This window comes from Bolinopsis microptera, chromosome 2 (genome assembly GCF_026151205.1).
Source record: "Bolinopsis microptera isolate Bmic1 chromosome 2, MBARI_Bmic_1.0, whole genome shotgun sequence".
NCBI lineage: Eukaryota > Metazoa > Ctenophora > Tentaculata > Lobata > Bolinopsidae > Bolinopsis > Bolinopsis microptera.
Window position 1 is genome coordinate 11,177,142 of NC_087073.1, and position 22,383 is coordinate 11,199,524.

A 22,383-nucleotide genomic window follows, 5' to 3' on the forward strand; every position below is an offset into this window, starting at 1 on the left:
AAGTGTACATTTTCCGTCCAAATATTGTGATATACTTTAATTCTCTTATGAACAAGAATTTTATATGCGTGGGTAAAGTTAAACCTTGAAGCCGATTCTTATAAGATTTCCACCGTTGGTTGCGGTGTTAGCAATTATACTCGATTCCTCACCAATCTCTATGCTTTGTACCACCAGCTTTCTCATCTGTACCGCACTAATTGGGGATTAAAACATATTAAAAGTTTTCGGGTTATGAAGTATGATAAAACTTTAATTCAAAAGTGATACTTAATAAGGTCAAGTCATCACTAAAATCGGATTGGCTCATTTATTCCCATTTAGCAAGCAGATCAAAATGAGACAAACCGAGACATACAGGGAATCACAGTTGATGGTACTATGGTAACCATGGTAACGGCTCGGCGGGACAAAGTTACTTTACCACTATATTTTATCAGATACGACCGCAGTAAAACATGAAGCTTGGGCAAATTATCGACTTGTCAACGTGAAAATGATTTTTATTGGACAATAATTTGACAAAATTGTCACTTTAAGCTGTTTCCATTTTCTAGTGATTACAACCGCATGATGTATATGGTTAGCTGCAAGGAATGAACGAAACAACACCAGAAATGAGAACAGAACATGAAATGTTTCGTTTTGATCCCTGCAAAACCATCCCGCCGGGACCCAGATTCTTAAAATCTACCGCTCTCACAATTGCAACACCCGGATATTCCGATAGTGGTAGATTTTGGGCAAAATGGAGCACACGGGCCAAGAAGCTATGTTTCAGGCGTAAGATAACCTTATATGGACATTATAGCCCACCTGTAAAATACTGGGTCGGACGAAGTGATGACGCCAGACATAAGCTGATTATTGCTCGCATCCTGCGCTGTTCTACCCTCCAAACAAGTAAAGGGTTTAGCTTCTGCCTCATCCCGGAATCCACCTGGATGATGGAGAATTTGTTATATTTGTGGTGTTTTGAAACTAAGGTTTCACAAAGATAGTTAAGTAGTTAATACCACGAAGCGAATTTCTAACATTCTATGAGAAGGTCAAAATATTAAAATGCGTGCAATTTCTGAGTTTTTAAATGTGATTATAACTGTCTACGATAACAATTTCAATTGGCGAGTAAAGAGTATAATTAATTTCACTTTTAAAGAACTATTAAGCTAATTTATCAAACTAAAGTCGAAACACTCTAGTTCTTACCAAAAGCGAAGTACTTTGCCTTTCCCTCAAATACACGTGTAATATCATCCATACTAAATCTGCAGAGAACTGAGCCGGTCTCGATCACACTCGTGGGTCCGGAGAATAGACCGTATAGGTAACCATTCAGATAATAAGCCCCGCCTGGAGAAGGTACATTTACAGATTGAATTTACAAATTAACAATAATTAAGAAAAGAATAAAAATCAAACAAGAATTTCATTTTTTCCATTTTATAGAGATTGCGACGAGGAAACATTCATAACAAAAATGGTTAGAATTATCTATCACTGCGTATGGAATGATTTTGATTTGGAACTTTAACAAAATAGCAAATATACAAATGTACAGTAAATCGAACAAACATATAAAATGGGCCGAAATATATTAATGTTAAAAAGCGTGGGTCAGTGAAACAAGTACAAAGGACAACTTTCAAAACACGAGTTTTATGGCCGCCCAAAGTCTCAATAACATCACCTCCACCTAGTAATAAAATTATGAAATATGAAGTGTGAAACAATAAAAAATAGAGTATGTAAATAATAAAATTGTCTCTCAAATACAGATAACGTTCGAAAACTCTTAAGATACACATTACTCATTCAAATACTGATCAGTATCCGAGAGACATGAATTGCTTCATGGTGGCTTCTTATCACGGCTACAGACCTTCCCGTACCGGATATAGTGGTCGAGATGAGTCTGTTCAGCCCTCTTCTTCTTCAAGTCAGTGACCAGATGCTCGTTCTTCGCTAGATCTATCTGGACAGATCCATACATCTTTGTGGGTCTAAACTAGCCTCAGTCTCCCTGTTTTCATCAGAATCTGATGAACTGCTGTTGAGCTTGGGACAGTGATCTTGACTGGTCGGATAGCCGTACTACCTGGCCTCTTCCTACAGACTCTAGTCGCTTCGAAGTGAGGTTTCTCCCCAATCTCCTCCAAAACTGCGGTAACTAGCGCTGGAAGCTGTTCTCCCTCCTCTTCTTTCAACCCAAATACAATCCAGTTCTTGCTCCTGTCCTCCTCCGCAGCCACGTTCTTCATCACCTTCTTCAGGATGTTACTGTTGCAGACAGTACCACTTGCACTGTTCTGTTGTACAGCTGCACTGTAGCTCTGAATCCCTGACTCCACTGTTGTTTGCACTGTCTCCTCAACCGACGTCTTAAACAACTGTAGTTCTTTGTCCTTCTGCACAAGCAGCTGGCTCTGCAGCCTGATCACCTTATCCTTGTCTTCTAACGCTTCCGTCTTCAAGAAATAGATGATCTCCGTCATTTTAGCCATCTGGCATCTGGAATTTATAATGATATTATAAAATTGTCGTATAAATGAAATGGGTTAAACGATCATATGGGTAAACAGGAGTTACCTATTTCGTTGAAGTCGTATGGTGACTGTCCAGCTCGAGTATAAGAACAGTAGATACGTGCTTTAAGATACGTCACAAAGTTGTTGCTGAAAAACGGACCCCCTCCACCGTGATCTCTCTTACATATCCTTACCACTCTCGAATAGATCTGCTGAAATGTAGAATGAATTTACTGGGAATGAAGGTGGCTAACCACATCCAGATGCAAGGTGGTCCCCTCGAGTCCATTTCATCGGTGTTTGATTAATTTGACTCGCACATGGTTCACAGTATTGCGCGGCTCAACCACGCCGTAAATCCATAAAATCTTCACCGCGCGTAACACAAATAGACGACCTTGGACAACTTGCGACGAAAGGTGCCATTATAAATTTGTCACTAAAAATCCCAATTTATCTTATATCATGCTGTGGCCCATGTCTCAAGCAACAGGGGCCAGGGCCGGCCACCCCCGCAAAAAATTTCATGAGTAGAGAGTCACAGAATGTATAGCTGATAATATCACCCATGCTACATCATATTTATTCGTATATATTTTCATTTTCTAGAATATACCATATTATTAGATTGACTTGATAAGGCATAAGCTAGGAGGAAAAATCAAAATTTTCCATCGTATAAGCATTTGACAAACGCTTTTAGTGACGAAGTACTTTAGCTAGAAACTCAAGAACGTCCCCACTTAATCTCAGTGTTTTATGTTTCTGCTACCTTTGTAGTTTGTAACAATATTTACATGCATGTTACGCCACCAAAATACTTTGTTACTTATTTAACGCCTCCTTTAACACATAAGCAGCAGCAGTTTCAATGTTTCTTCGAATGATTCCGGTCAAGTAATATGTAACTGTCTGCGAAAATATGTCACACAACACGAAGGTGGTAAAATAAAGGTGGTAAAATGCAATTTCCTGTTCACAACTTAGAGCTCCCTTTTCGATAATTTATTGTTAATTTTCCACCAACTCCATCCAGGATAATGATATAATAGTATAATGAACATGTTCTCAACTTTTCCTCCTCCTCTCATATACTCAAAGTCACCGCGCCTACTCGGCAAACAGACGACACTGCAAATATTGCCTGTCCTGCAGTTTGACAGAAGATGAGATGTAATGAAGCAACAAGTTACTATGTAGCAATATGTTACATGATAAATGTCACCGTGAGTGGTTGGAATATACTTAATATATATACTGTACTGTGTACTATAATATTATACTTAAATAGTCCCACTCAAACTATCAAAGCTAACCTTAGACAACTTTCATTATCAAGACAGCATATATTACTTTTAATGGATCCGCTTTGATGGGAAATACTTAAATTCTAATGTTCTCTCGACCAATGAGATTTCAGTTCACAAAGTCACATGTGACAGCTGGGGCCACGTGGGAGCCTCTACTTGAGCGAGAGTAATCTTCTTATCTATTGATGAACATGCGGCGTTGTTATTGAAATAATGGGATCTCGAGCCATCATCGTATTGCAAAGCTATGATATGATGCAGTCATAATAATATGGTCTATACTCCTGAGATAAAGTTATTGTGTATACCACTCTTTTTATTACTGATTTTGTCACGAAAACACATGATGAGTCTAAACCAAAGAAATAAGGAAATATCCAGATTGTAACGTATAATTGACGGTCCAGGCTGGACCCAGGCTGTAGTGTTGTTCAATTTGAAACAACTAACAAGGCCGCAATTAGACTCCGACATTTAATTGTCGGACAATAACACCGGAGTAATGGTGAAGTTGTACAATATCAATCAGGTAAATTGGTGGCATGTCTGCCGTTAAACAACCCTCAATTGTCTAGTTTATGTTGATTGTCAAGTAGCAGCCAGTCAAGTTCCAGTTTCGGTTAACTTCTTAGATGGTACGACACAAGTCAGCTAGTTAGTAACAGAGGTCAGATGTTGAACTTTAGACTCTCTGAAGTTGCTTCAGTGTTTAAAGTCCCGCACAATTACTTCACCTCTCATAAGGCTTCTACGACGCACAGATGGCAGGCACTGCTGACTGTTTCAATTTACTATAGACGGCCTTTGTTGAGGGCGCTCGGGCCGGTTTAATTGTAAATAACAGAGCCAAATTACTGACAATTTCAAACTTCATAAAAGTAAGTACGGGCTTTTGGTTTCTTTTTCATTCTCCTTTTTATGCCATAAAGTATAATTCTACATGATCCGTAGTGTTTGAGGTTTGATGACAAGAATAATGTTATCATGCTACATAATATTATCGTAGCCACAGCTTAATAACTCAGATAAGAATCCATTAATTTGAATTGATAGCCGAATATAGTGTCTGAATTCAAAATCGGCGTCTTACTAACACCCTTAATCAAAAACCAATTTTATATGACTGGTACTTTTTATGACAAATATTAAATTCTATATGGTTCTAGAACTAAAAAGGATCGCCGGGAACTTATAGTTCATTATATGATATTATACTAATATAATATACCACATAATCATTAAATCGCCCAGTTTCAATCCCCCAAGTAAGAAATTAAATGTCGAGCGCAAATCAATTTATCAACGCGGTACCATTGGTTGGTATAAGTGGTAACTAACAATGAAAATGGGCATTTTGTATTAATTAACGTTTTTTTTTAATTAAAAACTTAAAATAATTACACGTTATTATTAGTATTTGAATATAAACTAACCTCAATGCTCATCACCTCGACCGCTATTTCCTTCAGTACGAAGTAAACGTGATCTCCGTACTCAAATGAGTAGATAAACTCCGGCTCTGAGGATTATGAATGTTAATAAGTGATAGTAGTGGGGGAGGGTGATTGCGAGAGGGGGGAAGGGGGGGGGGGTCAGGGTGATGGGGTGGTATGTGAATGGCCCTCACTCACCCAAACAACCAAAGCATAATATTTTTGACTGCTGCATTATATCACCACGAAATATTCACAACATCTAACACAGTAACCATGGTAACGGTAATCATGGAAACAGTCTGATTTGGCTGGTTAGCTTCTACCACTTGTTAATCTCTTATGTGATTCACCAGAAACTTCGTCCGCCGAACACAATTTATGTTCCAGTGTAATGAATTAAAGAACGTCACACCAAGTATAATGATTAATGTCGGCAGGAAAGGGACCTACTAATTAGCACACTAATTAGCAACCTCAATTAAACAGGTCCTTGACTGAATTTCCCACCATTGTAACAAGGACAGTCTCTCTCAGTCAACCATTCTTCCTCCTCATCTGAACGATCTTATCACACTTATTCTTGAGATTACTGTTCCGTAATGAGTGATGGGGGTCATGTGAGGATTATAGCACCCACTAATGAGTTGGGGGGGGGGGGCACCAACAGTGTTTGTCAAACACTTCTGATATTTTCTCCTTTATTTAAATTTTGTTGGGTTATTTTAGTATAAATCAGGAAAATATTGAATAAATAGTGAATTTAGCTCTTTTGGATAGCACGGATCGTCAGATTCGCAGTGACTTAAAGACAATAATTACTGGAATAAATGGCGAAAATAGCGATGATACCCTCCTCAGTAATAACAACTTCTAAGAAGGAGCGGCAAAATTTTCCCACTAATTCGGACCAGCTCAAGTGAAAAAGGGGTCCCTCAACCCGGCCTCCTAATCATGACATTGAGAATACCGTAATATCACCGCTCAATAAAAAGTAGCGGTGTGTTAAACACATATCACATAAAATACGGGAATATTATATGGCAACAATGTAACAAATTAGTGTAAGAACGACTGAATATGGTGAGTGAGACGGGAAGTCGTGTTCTTATCGGGTAAGTGAGAGGGGGAGAGAGCAAGGAAGGGGAGCTGCAGGACACTAGGGTAATTTAGGAAGATTCGTCATAGTTCACTGTGACATAAAGTCCAGGACACGCCTAATTGCTGCTTTACAGGTGCCCTGGTGTTCGACTGTATTTTCTGACTTTCTAATGTGAGTTTGGAAAATGAAATTCAAATATAAATATCCTGTCATTGTTATTATTAAATCACAGATCTGGGCCTTGTAATCATGCAGTTGATAACCGCAAATGAACATTTATTGTGCTGTTTTTGATTGAATTTGATTTTTGATTTAAGAAAAATGATCAAAAATGAGGTGAACAATTTTTGCGCCAAATAAACCACGGATAAGTGGATAATGGATATTTAATGGTATTATACGGATGTGAATATTTAGATAATTTATGTGTTAAACATGATGTTGAGAGTACATTATAAGTACACGGTACACGGTCACACAAGCCCTACAGCTCTATTTCCCAGCTCCAAATGTATCCAAAAAATGTCCACAAATTCCTTTATCAACGCCGCTCAAGCAAATGTAAACATGGTATCATGGAGTTGAGGCATGTATCGGTCAATAAATAACACTTAGTTAAAATAACTGCACCAAGCACACTGGTACCATATTTAAAAGCAGTTAATCCTAATGAAACAATCCTAATAAAACATTCCAACAACACGACCCCTCCGCGGTCCGCCTTCCCCCTGTTAAAACAGTATAGTCATGAATCTACACAGTGTGGCATATTCCTATCAAGAGTGCAGTGCCCTTGTGAGGGATTATTACTATTTGTATTATATGTTTTTCAAATTATTTGTTAAGATTAGAATTGGTCATTAGAACCACCCGACCCGGGCACTGTCCCAGTTTACAAATAAATGAACACACGATCCCCTGTTTGATCAGTAGAGATGAACACTTTCTCCCTCACTTACTGTTCAGCCAGTGGTTGTCTGACTTTGTCTTGGACAGGACGTCGTAACTTCCATATCCCAAGTTAACAAGAGAGATAGCGTACTGAGAACTACTCGCTCGTTCTGTACCCGCAAATCCAAATAGTGCTGAAAATATTGGGGTTTAACACGCAATTTCGTTAATAACTTAATTAACGACCAATTTAAAGTTTAAGGCTCCAGGGTTAAGCAGCGGGTTATTAATATTAAGCAGAATTTTAGTTCAAACGAATTTAAAAATTGGTAGTTTATATGTTTAGCGAAACATGTAGCTACGTTACTGCTGGTGTGAGATATACCCAAATAGGGAGCAAATAAATGGTGTTTGGCGTAGTTAACAGTAAACAGTGGGTTAAACTGCAAATATGGTATCACTACAGTAACCATGGTACTAGTAAATACAGTAACCATGGTACTAGTAACTACAGTAACCATGGTACTAGTAACCACAGTAACCATGGTACTAGTAACCACAGTAACCATGGTACTAGTAACCACAGTAACCATGGTACTAGTAACTACAGTAACCATGGTACTAGTAACCACAGTAACCATGGTACTAGTAACCACAGTAACCATGGTACTAGTAACTACAGTAACGGACCGGCTTTTTCATTGTTAACTTTCCTCTCATTCATCAGACCTGGACAAATTGAGATACCACACACACTAATGGAATATCTATTAGTATTAGAATAGTGCGACTAAGGTCACCCAGGATTCTGAGCTATAGTGCTCGGTTCTGATCTAGTGTTAAATATAAGCCGGGACTCTGTGTATCTGCCCACCATTGTAACTCATTGTCCAGGCTGATAGATGGCGGGAGATGATGACACTGCCGGAGTATTGTTATGTTCAGCCGCGTGTAACTGCACTCTAACCAACTTTATAGCTATTGCATCACCGAATAGAACATTTTCAGTGATATTTACCTGATGTACGTGCAGTGTGCACACAATGCATTATCGGGAGTTTGAACGCGCAGATGTCACTATCATCGTGAATCGTGAGATGCAGGGATTTACACCAGTGCATTTTAAAACACCAGAGTTAAAAAGATCCCCTAAATTCCATTAATTACATTCTCTCAACTAAGCACTATAACATTATCTCAGCAGGATCACACTGGACCACTAAACACTGGAAACTCTCAGTTCCAGACATCTGGCAGCACAGTAACTGTAAATTATCACGTGACTCCCCGCCAGATGTGAGAAAGTTGCCAGACACTGAGACTCCGCAGTCCGTGCTTGAGCGAGCAAGAGAGTGAGAGAGAGAGAGAGAGAGAGAGAGAGAGAGAGAGAGAGAGAGAGAGAGAGAGAGAGAGAGAGAGAGAGAGAGAGAGAGAGAGAGAGAGAGAGAGAGAGAGAGAGAGAGAGAGAGAGAGAGAGAGAGAGAGAGAGAGAGAGAGAGAGAGAGAGAGAGAGAGAGAGAGAGAGAGAGAGAGAGAGAGAGAGAGAGAGAGAGAGAGAGAGAGAGAGAGAGAGAGAGAGAGAGAGAGAGAGAGAGAGAGAGAGAGAGAGAGAGAGAGAGAGCTCCATAATTACTAGGTCAGACCCCATCCAGCTACATTATAGACCTCTCTCTCGTGCTGGCATCTCTGATTCTATTTCTCTCGATCAGGGCCCGCGTCCGATTTATACAAATACTATTAACTGTATAGAAAACCCGGTATGTATCAAATTATGCTGGTATCGTATTACGGTAGCTAATAACAAATGGTGCAGGTAGGAACAATAGCTGGTCTAGAGGGGCCAGGCTGTTGTTGTGGAGAGTAAACACTGTAAAGAGTGTGTTACATCTCCATGACCACCACCGACTGGAACAACGTGGTTCAGAGCATCGTGTATTTAACACACATTTAAATAGGGCAAGTGGGGTGTTCTGAGACGCACAGCTGCAGTGTGGTGAGAAAGTGCGACAATTAGTGGTTCTGAGACGCACGGCTGCAGTGTGGTGAGAAAGTGCGACAATTAGTGGTTCTGAGACGCACGGCTGCAGTGTGGTGAGAAAGTGAGACAATGAGTGGTTTGCAGATTGGTATAACCCAATGTGATGAAGTGCTTCTTAGTGGAAGAGTGGACTATTTATTTGAATTAAACAGGTCAGGATTGAGGCAATGTCAGGTCATATTAACACGACCCACTTAACTGCGACATTGTAACATCGAAACTTTCGTTAACTTGTTACATTCTGACCCCCTCTGTAATTGTACAATGTTCAAAGCCCCGTCTGGCATCTGAGGCTGCCAATACCACAGCCTGAGGCTGCTAATACCACAGGGCAGACCTTTCAAGCTACACAACCACCACGCTGTAATGAAATAACACCTGAAATTGCCGTTAACTAACCCATAGTTTGTAAGTTTGACTGTAATTACACAATGTTTACTGTTTAAACTCGCCCCACAACCACATACCCAGAATCTTATCTGAGAGGTAAGATGGGCCGGTGTGACAACAACTCTCACCACAGCTTGACAGGAGAACACTTGACAGTTCGACACATGAACATGTGGCGGCACTCTCTCAACACGGCACTCTCTCGGCACTCTCTCGGCACTCTCACCCGCTCTGTCTCTCAACACCTCCAGAGCTGGTGACCTGAGTCACAACAAGAGAGAGAGAGAGAGAGAGAGAAGTCATAACAACACGCTCTACTTTCGTTTCTGAGAGATCAGAGAAAGAAAGTTTATAGGATATGTCCGGAGTGAATACTTAGAACGGAGCTGAGTAAGATTGTCGGGATTCATCCCCTTACCTTAGGGGATTGGGAGGACTCTAGGAGCTCTTGACAGGAATGTAGTTGTAATTAAATTGAGGGAATGGCAGTGACAGCCGCGTGGTTTGAATTATTTTGCAAATTTATACTGATATTGTTGTGCACACTTGATAAAAGGTTGCCTTTAGCTCTTTAGCAACAGAGCAACAGAGCGAAATGGACTTGGTATGTCTTCTGAAAATACGACCAATCACTTTCAAGGAATGGTGTAATAAACCAAAACATGTTTTCTAATTTCAGGGCACACTTCACACTATCTCTCCAATCCAATCCACCATGTTATGTACTCAGTTCAATCATGCAGTGCTATGTACTCAGTGAGTAATACTACTACTCACCTCTTCTTCACTAATAATTCTCTCTCAATACAGGGCTAGAGAGCAACACAGGGCTGAATATGAGGGGGCGGGTGGTGTGAAGTGTGTATAAGTATCTGGAGCTGGTTTGAGGGAGTGAGATTTTAGATCTGTAACTTTTAAACAGGAACTGACGATTTTCAGTGAAATACCACCAATGTTTAGAGCATGCCGTGTTCCAGATTCAGACCCTGAGACCCTGGTTTGACGGAATTATCTGAAGAATATGTAAAGTCTAGTTCCGGCCCCCTAAATTAGGTAGACACCCTAACATTATGCGATGACGGTGAAGTTAGATCATATGATACAATATTCGTGTGTGAAGCTGGGGACAATGGATTGTGAATTGCATTTGTCACATAATCTGATTAGAGCAGGGTTGGGGAGACGGTGAGCCTTGTGAGTAGTTACTGTTTTCAGTGGTTCTGAGTGTGAGGGTTAACTAACAAACCCGGCTCCGGTGAGCTTACACCACTGTTACACAAGTCATGTGACCACTGTGACACATGTGACCACTGTGACCTAATCACGTGATCCTGAGTGATCTATGTTGTGACACTCCAAAAAGTGGTTTAAACAGAAAACTTACAATGCTTATTTTTCAATATATTTCCAGCTGAAGAGCACCTGATGATGGGTACTCCGATACTGGGGCCCTATTGGTGGTAACGGTATTTTAGGTCGTTGTGAGCCAGTTTAAACCTTGCAATGCTGTAATTTTAAGGGTACTTAATTCAATTAAGGGGGTTGAAGTAATTATGTGGGGCTCATGACTTATCTTACCGGGTAATGAATGAATTTAATTTGAGAAATGGTAGGTGATTCGAGCAATTTATTACAAATGATCATGCCCTACAATACGTGTTTCTGGTTATTCGCACATGATAGGTAGCGATTGAAAAGGATCTGTGAACTGTTATAAGATTTAAGTGGGAGTAATTTAATTACTGACAGACTGCAGCTTATTTGAGGTAATTTTGATTTTATGATTTCCGGTAAATCGTAAAATCACTCATTTACGTAACTAGATTCTCTCTGGCGTTAAGCCCGCCACAAACACACTCTAATTCTATCCGACAGTTAAATTTGTGCAGTTTAAAATGTTTTAAATACACTGCACAACTATTCGGATCTCACAATTTGAAGTGTACATCTTTCAAATTTCGTCTCAGGAATGCGGGTGGCCTCTAAATCTAAGTTTTTCTAATTATAACTCTGCAGGTCCTGTAGTGCTAAAATGGATACAGACGATATGTCTGGTGTTCTGTTTGCGAAACACCCAGCCTTATAACACCAAGAGGTTATCATGTCATCAACAACCTCTTTCGTAGAGAGCGTTATTTAACAACCTCTATGAATTATCATCAGTAACTAAAAGGATAGATTAATCCATATTAAGGCATTTCGCCAATCACCGGAAATCATAGTAGCTGTTTACGTAAGATAAACATATAATTGATATCAATCACCGGAAAGTAGTCCCTATAACTGAAACACAACACTAGATTCAAATGAATCGATGAAGGAGCGGGGGTGGTGAGATAACGAGGAATAGCCAGGCAGTTCCACCTACTGGGCAGACATTAAAGAGGGCTGGTGCAGCTCGTTATCAGCTGAGTATCCCTTATCAACCAGACCAGCGCGTAAACATGCATAAATACCCCTTCGAAAACTAAGACTTCACCGTCGTGCCACAGAGGGGAGGGGGGATGCGACAATTTGGAGATGCGACAATTTGGATTCGAATATATTTGTATTTCTTGTCATCCTCAGACGCTTCAAACGCTTTCTTAATTACACAAATTTTCCCACCATACTTACAGTTTGTAACGACTTTTTGGTGGACTAATTGATGTTTTCTCGTGATCACATCCCCCCTTTCACTTGATGATATTATGTCACCTACTTAAGAAAGGGACGATGAGAGAGAGCCGATGGGAATAAGAGACCAGTAGTAATTAGGAACAGAGGGGTCTAGTCTCAATGATGATAAGGGCAAATCTATGAAGCGTAACAACCTCCTCATGATCTGGTGCTCCGTGCTAGCCACACAGTAACTGGTAACTGGTAACTGGTAACTCAGTAATACACAGTAACTGGTAACTGGTAACTCAGTAACACGCAGTAACTAGTTCTCCCACATGAACAAAGCAGCCCTGAATCTGATTTGAGGTACCATGGTAATTTACCAGCGACAAAGAGCAAGTATAAACGTCTGGCACTTAAAGGGTGGCCCTCGCACTGGGCCAGACATTGAGGCCCTAATTCTTATTTAGAGTACCAGCCAGAATACACGGCTTATTTAGTGTCACATCTAAAACACATGAAATTATCCATCCTCACTGCAGGGAGCCTGATATTTAGACTTCAGTATTATGTTGCGTAATAAGGTCACCCTTTCCGATGAAAATAGCACGTGACCGATTCCGGCCAATCAAAGAGCATAAGGAGGGAGACACGCATTTAGGGCACACATGATTGCTATGGTAAAATCTTAAATTTAGGTGTTGTTATTATAATGATTCTGGTGTAATTCCGCAGGGAATATATGGCACATATCAAATCTTACCTACCTAGATATTTTATAGCGAGGAGAGAACTGCAGCTAAAAGATTCAGACAATTGATATGTCTGTATGACGGTAGAGGGACAGGGACAGGGGCCCTTATCTCAGAGTACTGATAATCAGATTATCTTATCTTGATTAAACACGCGGAACCGTCGACAGGAGTCAGAGTTACGGAGTGATAAGTATGGAGAATGCGGCTAGACAACAGAAGAACAACAAGTTACACAGTAACACTTACAGTAGTGTAGACTAGACTACTGTATTCTTGGTAAATGGTGAAACATTGTTTCTTACCAACAAGGCTGGAGGTTTGGTTGGAGGGAGCAACCCTGCTGTGTACCTGAATCACAACATGTCTACCTTTTCAGCTTCTTCTTTTAAAGTGGGCTCTGAATCCTGATCATATTAGGGTTAGCTTACCCCCGAAAGACCCGTCATCTCCAAAAAGATACATTTTGGCAAGCTTCTGACATGATCAAGTTTCGCTCTGTCACTTTTGCAACAATGTTTAAAACTGGGAAGTGGTTAAAATTTTAAAAGTGATGCATGAGATCACATTTTGTTTGCTGTTTTCTCCTCGGGATGTTGAGTAGGTAATTTAAAACATGGAAATAAAATATGTGATCAAATCCATCATAAGTCAGATTAATACGTCAAAGATAAAAATTCCAAAAGCCATCTAAAGCTGCATGGCTTCAACCGGGTTTCCCAGCGACTTCTCTCTCTCTCTCCCAGCGACTTATTAACAGCTTATCATCTCAGATCGATCATGTAACACAACTCATCACAGTAAATGTCACATCACCACAGCATTTAGAGGCGGACTGGTTTTGGTGATGATCTCAGACACTCTGCCATACATCATACAGACACTTTATTATTATGTGTACATATTATAACAGACACTTTATTATTATTATGTGTACACATTATAACAGACACTTTATTATTATTATGTGTACATATTACAGACACTTTATTATTATGTGTACATATTACAGACACTTTATTATTACTAGCAGGAACCCGTATAACCCTAAAATGGTGTCAAGACTCAAGAGACTAAAATAATTATTACCTATTTTATTCGCGTTTTTGACACCACTTGGGGGTCCAAATTTTGGGCTCTAAAACTCCTATTCCTTGGCCAATTTTTTATTTTTTCATGCTGATTTGAAAAGCATAAAAGCATTTGACCCAGTCAAAAAAGTTTCAGTTGTATATCTTTTACGGTTTTTGCGGAAAGTCGCATTAAAGTTGATTCCGTGGTGTCAGTAAAATGGCACAGATATATATATATATATCGTCTCGCTTTATATATAGTAAACAGACACTTTATTATTATGTGTACATATTATAACAGACACTTTATTATTATTATGTGTACATATTATAACAGACACTTTATTATTATTATGTGTACATATTACAGGCACTTTATCATTATTATGTGTACATATTTAAAATTGTCCTTTAATTAAGATACTTTATTTATACCATCACTAAAAACCAACGGTAGTAGGACTTTAACTAAATTAACATGACAACTATTCGGATAACTTTATTATTATTTGTATTGAAGAACTTGCAAATACCGTTTATACGGCTCCCGCTTCCAAAACCAGCAGGTATCTAAAATGCATCTGGAATCTGGATATATCATAACGCATTTAGATGTCTACATAACTGCAGGTATATCTATCTGTCAAGCTACAAACTCAACAACAATAACACAGTCTGGACAATAATATCGAGTCTGAGCACTAAACCCGAGTATTTCAGTATAATATCCGTTTTGATCCGTAAAGGCATAATCCACAATTTAACACCAGCGTTCTCTTAATACGCTTACCTTACTACTTAGATGTTTCAGAATCCATGTAGAAAACAGTGTGTGTGTGTGTGATGCCTTTATATGGAGGGTCACGTGGTATGTGATGCCCTTATATGGAGGGTCACGTGGTATGTGATGCCCTTATATGGAGCGTATGCAGTACTGGTTGGCAACCAATATGATAATGTGCCAGACTGCCAGTAAGAGCCTCATTATTGAGTTTTAACTTTTCATCGTATCTAGAACTCTAAGTATCTGCAAATTGAGTGTTTTTCTTGTATCATAAATGATCGTGTCTGGTCGATAAACCAACTAACCAATTATAGTGGTCACTTCCTGTCTGATCCACTAACTATCATAATATCACGTGACATCACTGTGGAAATACTTGAGAATAATAATACCTGAGAAGCTATGTCAGGACCACTGTTCAGTGATCCACTTCCATTTAATTCAGATCTTCATTATACATTATATTATGTTATATATTATATTATGTTATATATGCGTTTTAATATTTCAGAAGGGAATCTGATATTACTTTAAAAGATAAATAAATTGAGTCAGTGCACCGGTACAACACCAGCTCTGAGACATTCGCGTGGAGTTGATGAACCGTCTCAAGTCAGCCTGTGTTCAAAACAGCACGCTTTTCAGAACCCAAACTACCACCTGACCCACGTGACACAAACCCACCAATCAGAGCACAGCACAGTATTGTGATCAACCAATCAGAGGACAGTATTGTTCACCATGTGCCAGAAGGGGGAACCAGCGACGACAGAGCTAGTCGTTAGTACAGGAACTGATGTGAGACTAGATTATATAATGTTACAATGTTACTGATTGTCTCAGTCATTATGAAGTTGTATCAGTCCGGGTAACAGCTGCTTCTTCTTCCATGACCATGTACTACTACTTGGGGATGAATCCTCCAAACCCCGGAGAAACTATGAACCGTATTACAAAATAAAAAGAGTAAAAAGTAACTGTGTTTCAGCAGGCTTTCAGAGCCCTTGTCCTAGCTGGTAACAAGGTCATTAGGAGTCCGACATGAAAACATGGTGTATTACAAGTATTTGATACGGGTTGTGTGTTTATAACTTAATTTACAGCACTCAAAATGAAGATGAAAGTGAATTATCCAGCTGTAAAATGTAAATTTAGATCACGTCTTGAGCCACTAGATGAGAAACACCGTGTTTTACGTTTAAACATTCCGACAGGAGGGAATAGTTTTAAATTTGGGAGTTTTGAGTGAAAACGATTATTCACTGATCCCCCTCCTGATCACCCATGAGACCAACTTTCCATGAGTTGTATTTCTCACAGTTCCACCTGAGGATATCTCTAATGCACAGCTTAGCTTATTAGTTCTGTGTGGGAGAGTCATTTGATGAACTGTAACAATGAGTGACACCTTTAACAAAGCTTGTAGTAACAACTTCCCTGCGGAGAGTGACACCTTGTGAGAGAGAGTGTATTCAGAGAGAGTGTCTCCAGAGCTACTCTTAAATCCACACCTTTACAACACCTCCCTCGCAGCTTAATACCTTGACACAGCTTATATCATACTATTATAGAGTATTGCACCATTGTACCTACAACACTTCCACCTTCCAATCTTTACAGTATGTTCACTATATAAATACACTATATAATACCCATATTCTAATGCATTAAAGCGCGGCGCCCATGCATCATAATACACTGAATGGAGTTGGGTTAGAAACATATAAGAGATACGATGGTTTAACTTGTAGAAGCTTTCAATAAACATGTGTTAATCGTCGTCAGCTCACAATACACTATTCTGCGGCGCCCATGCATCACAATACACTATTCTGCAACTTCATATCATTATAATATTCACCATTATATCTCTACCACTATTAAGTTGGGTCGCCGAGCGAATCTTCCCCCTAATTTGATCTGGAATGCAGCGGAGCGAACTTTAATGCCGCTTAGATTGAATCAGAGGGGAACGATTTTACAAATTGTTAAACATGAGATTAGTTGTATCCAGCGTCGAATTCGCGTTAAATAAGCTAAAGAGGGTAAATACGCGAGAAGTAACTAGGTGAGGCTGAGCATCTAGGGGAACTGACAACCAATTTAAGACAGTTTAACTCATATTTCAAGAAGATTTTCAACACTTAATAGTATCTCTGCGCACTAATATAAATGGTTACATTTACATTTTAATGAAAACGGTTTAGTTACATAATATCAAGTTGACCGCGAATGATAATGCTACATATACGATAATATATGATAATACGGGAGTGTTATTTTACGAGAAGTTACTTTATGTCTGTGATTTTAAGGAATGTGGTGGTTAACCCAAAATCTCTGTGAAGCTATTGTGAAAGCAGTTTGGTGGTTGTATAGCTCTGTGAAGCTATTGTGGAAGCAGTTTGGTGGTTGTATATCTCTGTGAAGCTATTGTGAAAGCAGTTTGGTGGTTGTATATCTCTGTGAAGCTATTGTGAAAGCAGTTTGGTGGTTGTATAGCTCTGTGAAGCTATTGTGGAAGCAGTTTGGTGGTTGTATATCTCTGTGAAGCTATTGTGGAAGCAGTTTGGTGGTTGTATAGCTCTGTGAAGCTATTCTGGAAGCAGTTTGGTGGTTGTATAGCTCTGTGAAGCTATTGTGGAAGCAGTTTGGTGGTTGTATAGCTCGGTGAAGCTATTGTGGAAGCAGTTTGGTGGTTGTATAGCTCGGTGAAGCTATTGTGGAAGCAGTTTGATGGTTGTATAGCTCTGTGAAGCTATTCTGGAAGCAGTTTGGTGGTTGTATAGCTCTGTGAAGCTATTGTGGAAGCAGTTTGGTGTTAATTTCAGCAAATGACAAAGTACCCAACTTTAGCGTGGTCTGCCGAACACGGTCAGTTAGTTGCCCTCTTGATAACAATCTTACTGCTTAGCAACGTTAATATCATAAAATTACTTTGCAAAATGGGGTCCCTAACTAAATCCATAATTATATTGCACAGTAATCTAAGACTGTTAATAGATGGAGGGCTGAGATTGCAATTCCAATAATTGAATAATAAAGGTCTCCACTCAGCACCCATTTAATGAATATTCGAGAGAGATCAGTGCGAGAAGTCGTCTAAGAAGTCGGCGTAAAACCGTAACAATTTATCAATTAGTGTCCGTGACCAAGTCCAATTCTAATTGCAGTTCCTAATGGTGTTACTGAACGGTATTTACCCGTCATCACATACTTTACGTTATTTCCGATACAAAGTAGACGAAATGTAGCAGATCAGTGAAAGTGAGGTCATGTCCAGAGGCAACGTAGACGAAATGTAGCAGAGATGATCTGCGAGGTAATCTCCAGATGAGCCTGGGTCTAGGCTACTAGAGTAGGTTACTACAGGGTAGGTTAGTGACGTGCTCTTCAGCAGCCACTTAGCTAGGCTACAATACCTACAGAGGACCTGTGTGTTCATCACGTCATCTTGGGTATGTGTAACTTGCACGGAAACTGCATCCCGGGTACTCAAATGTATGAGTAAGACAGCAGAGTAGGATAAGACAGATAACAAGACAGATAACTAGAATAAGAGAGAGTACTTAGTACTTACCATCTTTTAGTTTCAGGTAGGTTGTTGAAGAGCGAGGATTTGCTGGGCAGATTCCCAAACCGTCATTACTATGTGCACTGTACGATAGGTCAGATATCTGAAAAAAAAGGTTCATTTTCTCAACTGCTTAAAATAAACATGAAATAAATCTAAGACATGCCGAAGCCCATGGGGGCCCTGGAACCTGGATATCATGATTCATTTCGCACAGATCAATTATAGGCGTTTGGCCGTTATAATTCAGTGCGACTCTGATATGTAATATTTTCAGAGTCGCACTGAATTATGTTAGAGTTTTAGCAAAATATAGGTTCTTGATACCTTAAACAAAGTTAAAAAGAGCTTCAATTGGACATACTCTTCGAAAGTAACGAGACTAAAGTCGCTATCATAATAAGATTTCCGCCGTAGTTAATCATCATACATTGTGTCTAATTGAAGTTGTAAATTGTGTCTAATTGAAGTTGTAAAAGTATGTGAATATCGTGCGCATGGTTTAGCTCAGATAATGGCGTGAAGTTTGTAAATGTGGCAGTGAAAACATAGAATTTGGTATTAATGTAGCTGAATGGTTTACAATTTAACACGATACAAATTTCGTAAAACAAACCATTAGCATGAAATATGTACATTCTGCTTAATTCATTTTGACATATATCTTGAATAAGGGGATGTACCTGACACTGTCACAATGTGATCACCAGTACAGCTAATATGCTTGTCAGTTTGTTTTAAAAAACAAGGTGTAAAATATAAAATGTAAGGCGCCTGTTTACAGATTTTACAGATATGGTTGTGACATCATGTCATGTGATGACGTCACGTTATGACACACGTTACACTGTTGCCATGTAAAATTCTAAAAGGCCACCCACTCCGACCCACATATTTACATATTAGGTAAGAGACGATAATAACCCTACCACTATAATATTACCTCCGACTTACCTCCAAAAGTAAATACACTACTATTATAATTATATTACACTTAACTATAACTTATATTATACTTAACTACTCCCTCTGTGTATTATACTATTACTTTTTCCAGGGTTAGTGTTGAGTGGGACTAATTAAAGATCCCTCCCTCCCTGGTGAGTAGCGTGGAATACTTGGGAAAATGATAAACATCTCTGTATAAAGTGTAAACGAATCTATTATTATCATGCTGAAAGTGAAGGTAATTGATATTTGCACCAGTGCGCATGTCTTGCCTAAAGTGCGCAGGACTTGCCTCTGAGTTTGCATGTCTGAGTGTACCTGAACCGTGAGGTTCTGAGATAGTAATGTTAAATCTGATTAGCATAAATTATGGTCCTAGAAATATGGCTTCCCTGAAGTTATTATTTGTAGCTTTGTAGGCTGAGAAATTATATGAGGTTTATGTAATGATATGACGTCATCCTTGCTATTTTGTACATTACATGAGATCTAATCAAGAATTCTCATAGTACTTGAGTACTATCAATCAGAGGCTGCTGTGTAATTGTTATAAAAGTAACGAATTTGTATCAATTTTGTGAGCTCTCTAAATCGTGATTCTGATACTATTGAAAAGCGACTACCAGGATATTGCCCCGGTAAAGTCACACCTGCAAAATATTCCAAAAATGTAGCTCATTCTGTAATTTTCGGTCCAGTTTAAAAGCTTTTTAAAAAATAACCGATAAAATTGAACGTGTCCGCAAAACCCACAGTCTCTCTCTGTAGCTCGTAATTACACCACATCTTACATCATGTCATAACCTTGCATACCCCGGCATACCACCAATATGATCATAAGAAGCCTTTAAACAGTTGTACAATAAACACTGCGTTACCCTTGAGTGTGGTACCCTTGAGTGTGGTACCCTTGAGTGTGATACCCTTGAGTGTGGTACTCTTGAGTGTGGTAACCTTGAGTGTGGTAACCTTGAGTGTGGTAACCTTGAGTGTGGTAACCTTGAGTGTGGTAACCTTGAGTGTGGTAACCTTGAGTGTGGTAACCTTGAGTGTGGTAACCTTGAGTGTGGTAACCTTGAGTGTGGTACCCTTGAGTGTGGTAACCTTGAGTGTGGTAACCTTGAGTGTGGTAACCTTCAGTGTGGTAAACTTGAGTGTGGTACCATTTTGGTGAGAGGCACCTGACTCACACCACCAGTACAATTTCTAGGGAAGACGATCAGAGCTCTAACTCTAATTAGTCAGTGTAATAAGCGATAAGCTTTGGCACAACATTTTTTGTCTCCGAATTTGATAAATTTGGTACCGAAAGATGCCTCAAAGTGTGAATTACACAAATCCTCATAATTCCAGACAATTTTTGGGTTCAAATTTATCAAAATTGGAGAAAAACATTAGTGCACCACCTCCTGGCGTTTATAATATCTGTAACGTGCACCATTTATATGACCACGTTAAATGAGGGACACAGTGTTAGTTCCTGTATAGTGTACACTTACAGCAGGTGTAGTGGACAGTGTGTGGGAGGGGACAGGGGAGTAATTCAATCGACCTTAAAACACGCAGAGTACACCAAAAAGACGCAAATTTCTATCAAGATCATCCAGACAGGGCCGGGTTAGGTCAGCTTCCCGATCACGTGAGAGTAACCATGGTCACGTGACAGTAACCAGCCAATTGCAGGGAGGACTTCAACAAGATGTTATATGCAGGAAGTGTACGGGTATGTTCAATACATTAGGGTTATTAGGGGCTTAATGTTTTGAGGGTACGTTACTTAATACTTCTGAGAGTTGAAATCGGAGAGCTAAGACTTAAATACTTACTTTAAGTACTTTTAAAACTTAAGTATAATGAGATATTTACAGCCCGGTTGTTAAACTGTTTTAATTAGTTAGGGCAAGAATAGAAATTTATGGGACCACCTGTGAATAAGTCCACAACAAAGGTTTCTCTACAGGAATGTGCTGTCCATAGTCCCAGGAACTACCGCTACCAAAAAATGGTAAGACTGAAACTGACGGCGAAAACTTCCTAGACCAATTTGTTTCGAATTTATTCACAGACTATGCTATTCTTGCCTCAACTTATTGTTTAATTTCAATTACTTAATTTTAATTAATTAGTAATTAATTACTTACAGTTCTGACCCCACAAACAGGGCTGAAGGCGCTTGTTCCACAGATGAACAGGTCAGCTTTATTTAGCTGCAAGATAACTTTATAATAGTTCTGACAGTCGTCAACTTGTTGTCCAAGTCTCTTGATACAATCTTCCAGCCCCACTGGCTCAAACTGAGAGGAAACAATTTTTAGAGAAACAAATGTTTATAATGAAATAAACGAAAAATACAATCAAAATTCAATATCGTGTTTCACTTTACATGAGTACAAAGGTAATACAGGTTTTCATGAAATAGAAAAAATTATTAATGTTGACATAAGGCCCCTGCCCCCTATAGAAAGTTATAAAATTCAAAATACTGGCAATGAAGATAATAATTTAATAAGAACAATAACCAAAGTCTCACCCTGTCTTCATGCTTCGTAGATATTTCTTCCGAGAATTCAATCTCATAAATGCTGTTTCTGAAATGATATACAAGTAATTAAACGTAAGGCAGTACACATTCCAATTTTAAGGTTGAATTGACCATTCATGGCAGACACAATACGAGGGATTAATCACAATTTTATTAATTTATAATTCAGTAATTATCAATGTAGATTATTAAATAAGTAATCAATTAATCAAAATCTCCCACGTACCTTGCACCAATTAGAACCTTTGATTCAAAGGATATCATAGACGAAAAATTCGTTTCTGTTGTATACACAACGCACTTTGGACAATCTGCCGAAGTAATATGATCACAATTTTACATAACATTTTAATTCAACATATTTCCATAAAATCAAAACTCAATGCTGATTCACTTGGTCGTGCTAGGAGGGTTTTG

The 22,383-nt window shown here is 39.1% G+C and overlaps 2 protein-coding genes across 3 annotated transcripts in view; one reads left to right on the forward strand and one right to left on the reverse strand.

Annotated features, from left to right (window-relative positions):
- LOC134826208 (uncharacterized) overlaps window positions 1-22,383 on the forward strand; it is a 76,569-nt gene that overhangs the window by 11,701 nt on the left and 42,485 nt on the right. The window lies entirely within an intron of this gene.
- LOC134826206 (semaphorin-4A-like) overlaps window positions 1-22,383 on the reverse strand; it is a 33,406-nt gene that overhangs the window by 10,463 nt on the left and 560 nt on the right. The window contains exons 2-11 of one of the 2 annotated variants that reach the window (XM_063838493.1): window positions 22,193-22,277; window positions 21,955-22,012; window positions 21,566-21,718; window positions 18,483-18,579; window positions 7,333-7,458; window positions 5,272-5,357; window positions 2,590-2,740; window positions 1,210-1,353; window positions 817-940; window positions 85-196 (exon numbers count right to left, since the gene is read on the reverse strand). In XM_063838493.1, coding sequence (XP_063694563.1) covers window positions 85-196; window positions 817-940; window positions 1,210-1,353; window positions 2,590-2,740; window positions 5,272-5,357; window positions 7,333-7,458; window positions 18,483-18,579; window positions 21,566-21,718; window positions 21,955-22,012; window positions 22,193-22,277 — 1,136 coding nt within the window. The remainder of the gene's footprint in view (window positions 1-84; window positions 197-816; window positions 941-1,209; window positions 1,354-2,589; window positions 2,741-5,271; window positions 5,358-7,332; window positions 7,459-18,482; window positions 18,580-21,565; window positions 21,719-21,954; window positions 22,013-22,192; window positions 22,278-22,383) is intronic. The other variant, XM_063838494.1, reaches the window with a different exon arrangement.